Source organism: Salvelinus sp. IW2-2015, unplaced genomic scaffold (genome assembly GCF_002910315.2).
Source record: "Salvelinus sp. IW2-2015 unplaced genomic scaffold, ASM291031v2 Un_scaffold2714, whole genome shotgun sequence".
In the NCBI taxonomy this organism is placed as follows: domain Eukaryota; kingdom Metazoa; phylum Chordata; class Actinopteri; order Salmoniformes; family Salmonidae; genus Salvelinus; species Salvelinus sp. IW2-2015.
Window position 1 is genome coordinate 27,006 of NW_019944019.1, and position 2,529 is coordinate 29,534.

A 2,529-nucleotide genomic window follows, 5' to 3' on the forward strand; every position below is an offset into this window, starting at 1 on the left:
AGATCAGAGCAGTAGGGATGACAATGCATTATATTGATAAAGGTGCGTGGATTGGACACATATTGCTGTCATGCCTGAGCATTCTAAATGTAATAAGTACTTGTAGGTGTCATGGAAAATGTTGAGTAAAAAGTAATTATTTTCTTTAGAATGTAGTGAAGTAAAAGTTGTCAAAATAAAATAGTAAGTACAGATACCCCCCCAAATTAAAAGAGAAGAATGAGAAAATAAATAGAAAGGTGTGTGAGTGCACAGTAGTAATCTCATAACCTTATGCAAACTAAAGGGAAAATACAGTTGAAGTCGGAATTTACAATACACCTTAGCCAAACATTTACACTCATTTTTCACAATTCCTGACACTTAATCCTAGTAAAAATTCCCTGTCTTAGGTCAGTTACGATCACCACTGTATATTAAGAATGTGAAATGTCAGAATAATAGTAGAGAATTATTTATTCAGCTTGTATTCCATCTCTCTCCTCAAAAAAACATTTTGTATTGATACTTTGACAGGAGTTTCAGGTATTCAACATAGGACATTTTGAATGCTGCACTACAACACTAGCAGTGTTACTGACATATCAATACATAAGACTGTAACACACTTATGAGTGTCCACTCACCTGAGCCAAACACCTCTCCAACTGGCTCACTGACTTCCCCTTCCCCACGAACATCATTCTTCAGCTTGCAGATGTACTTGTAACTGTTGGTTGATTTGCCAGTGTCGCTCTTAGAGACAATCAGCTGTTTTCCTATGACCTCCCACGCCCCCTCTCCCACTTTCCAGCTGTAGGTGATGGGTTCAGCATCAGTGGTGTCACTCTCACAGGTCAGAGTGCAGGAGGTTTTGTTGGTGTTACAGGAAGAAGTGATTGTGGGTTTGGTGACTGCCTCTGAAAATAGAGGAAAGAAACAGGAATAATTTGGGAAAATGTTTGTGAGGCACTACATAACCTGCTGTTTCTACATGACCACGCACACACATACACAGACACAGACACACATAGAAACACTTACTGATAACAGATAGTTTATATGTCTTGTCAAGCTGTTTGCTGTTAAACTCCACAGAATAAACGCCACTGTCTGTTTTCATCAATCCACTGATTCTCAGCTCTCCAGTAGTCTGGTCCAGGGTTGTACGCTTTTTGAAGGCACCGTAGATGTCCAGACCACCAAAATCCTTGTCCCACTCTGCCACCTTGTTCTTCCCATGTTTCCATAGGATGCCTGTGATGGAGTGTGGCACTGTGGACTTGTCTGGTTTCAACACGAGCTCACCTCCCACTTTACGATAAAGATCCTCTGGAAAAGCAGACATTTCATACATGTATCAGAGTATCAATGTATCCAGGGTCATACATTATGGTTAGGGTATAAATATGTAGTCCTAACCCTATTGGCATTGAACTGACATTATTATCAACCTTTACTGTTTATGTCTAGAATTCTGCTTGCTGGGTGTATCTGGTCTATGTAATCTGACCATTTTACCAGTATTGTCCCCCTCACTAACACCACTGGAGTAGAAATTTATCTAGACTACACCACAGATTAAAATCTTTGGGTAAACCCTGCCTCTTTCGAAATTATAGTTTCTGGATTTGACCATATTAATGACCTAAGGCTCGTATTTCTGTGTGTTATTTATAATTAAAGTCTATGATTTGATACTTTGATAGAGCAGTCTGACTGAGTCAAAGGTTATATGAAATGCAAATGGTATAGAGAAATAGTCCTATAATAACTACAACCTAAAACTCTTACCTGGGAATATTGAAGACATGTTAAAAGGAACCACCAGCTTTCAGATGTTCTCATGTTCTGAGCAAGGAACTTAAATGTTAGCTTTTTTTACATGGCACATATTGCACTTGTACTTTCTTCTCCAACACTTGTGTTTGTATTATTTAAACCAATTCAACATGTATCATTATTTGAGGCTAAATTGAATTTATTGATGTATTATATTAAGTTAAAGTGTTCATTCAGTATTGTTGTAATTGTCATTATTTACAAAATAAATAAAGAAAACATTTATAAAAATAAAAATAACTTTTTTTGGTCCTTCCAATAATCGGTATCGGTGTTGAAAAATCATAATCGGTCGACCTCTAGTCATAATCCCTCAAAGTTACAGAATCATTACACAGGTGCACCTCGTGCTGTGGACAATAAAAGGCCACTAAAATGTCCAGATTGTACAAACACAAATGCCACAGATCTCTCAAGTGTAAGGGGAGCATTCAATTTGGGATGCTGACTGCAGAATGTCCAATAAGAGCTGTTGCCAGAGAATTGAATGGCTTCATTTGTGAGGCTCTGTTTCTCAAACTAGACACTAATGTACTTGTCCTCTTCTCAGTTGTGCACCGGGGCCTCCCACTCCTCTTTTCTACTCTGGTAGAGCCAGTTTGCGCTGTTCTGTGAAGGGAGTAGGACACAGCGTTGTACAAGATCTTCAGTTCTTGGCAATTTCTCACATGAAAATAGTCTATTCTTGTTCTGAGAAATGAAGGCTGC

General features: G+C 38.4%; 1 protein-coding gene across 1 annotated transcript in view; it reads right to left on the bottom strand.

Moving 5' to 3' along the window:
• Positions 1–573: 573 nt before the first annotated feature.
• Positions 574–2,529, bottom strand: part of LOC112074606 (SLAM family member 7-like) — a 52,685-nt gene continuing 50,729 nt past the window's right edge. The window contains exons 4-5 of the mRNA XM_024141752.2: positions 1,024–1,311; positions 574–899 (exon numbers count right to left, since the gene is read on the bottom strand). Of these exons, the coding sequence (XP_023997520.2) occupies positions 574–899; positions 1,024–1,311 (614 nt within the window). The remainder of the gene's footprint in view (positions 900–1,023; positions 1,312–2,529) is intronic.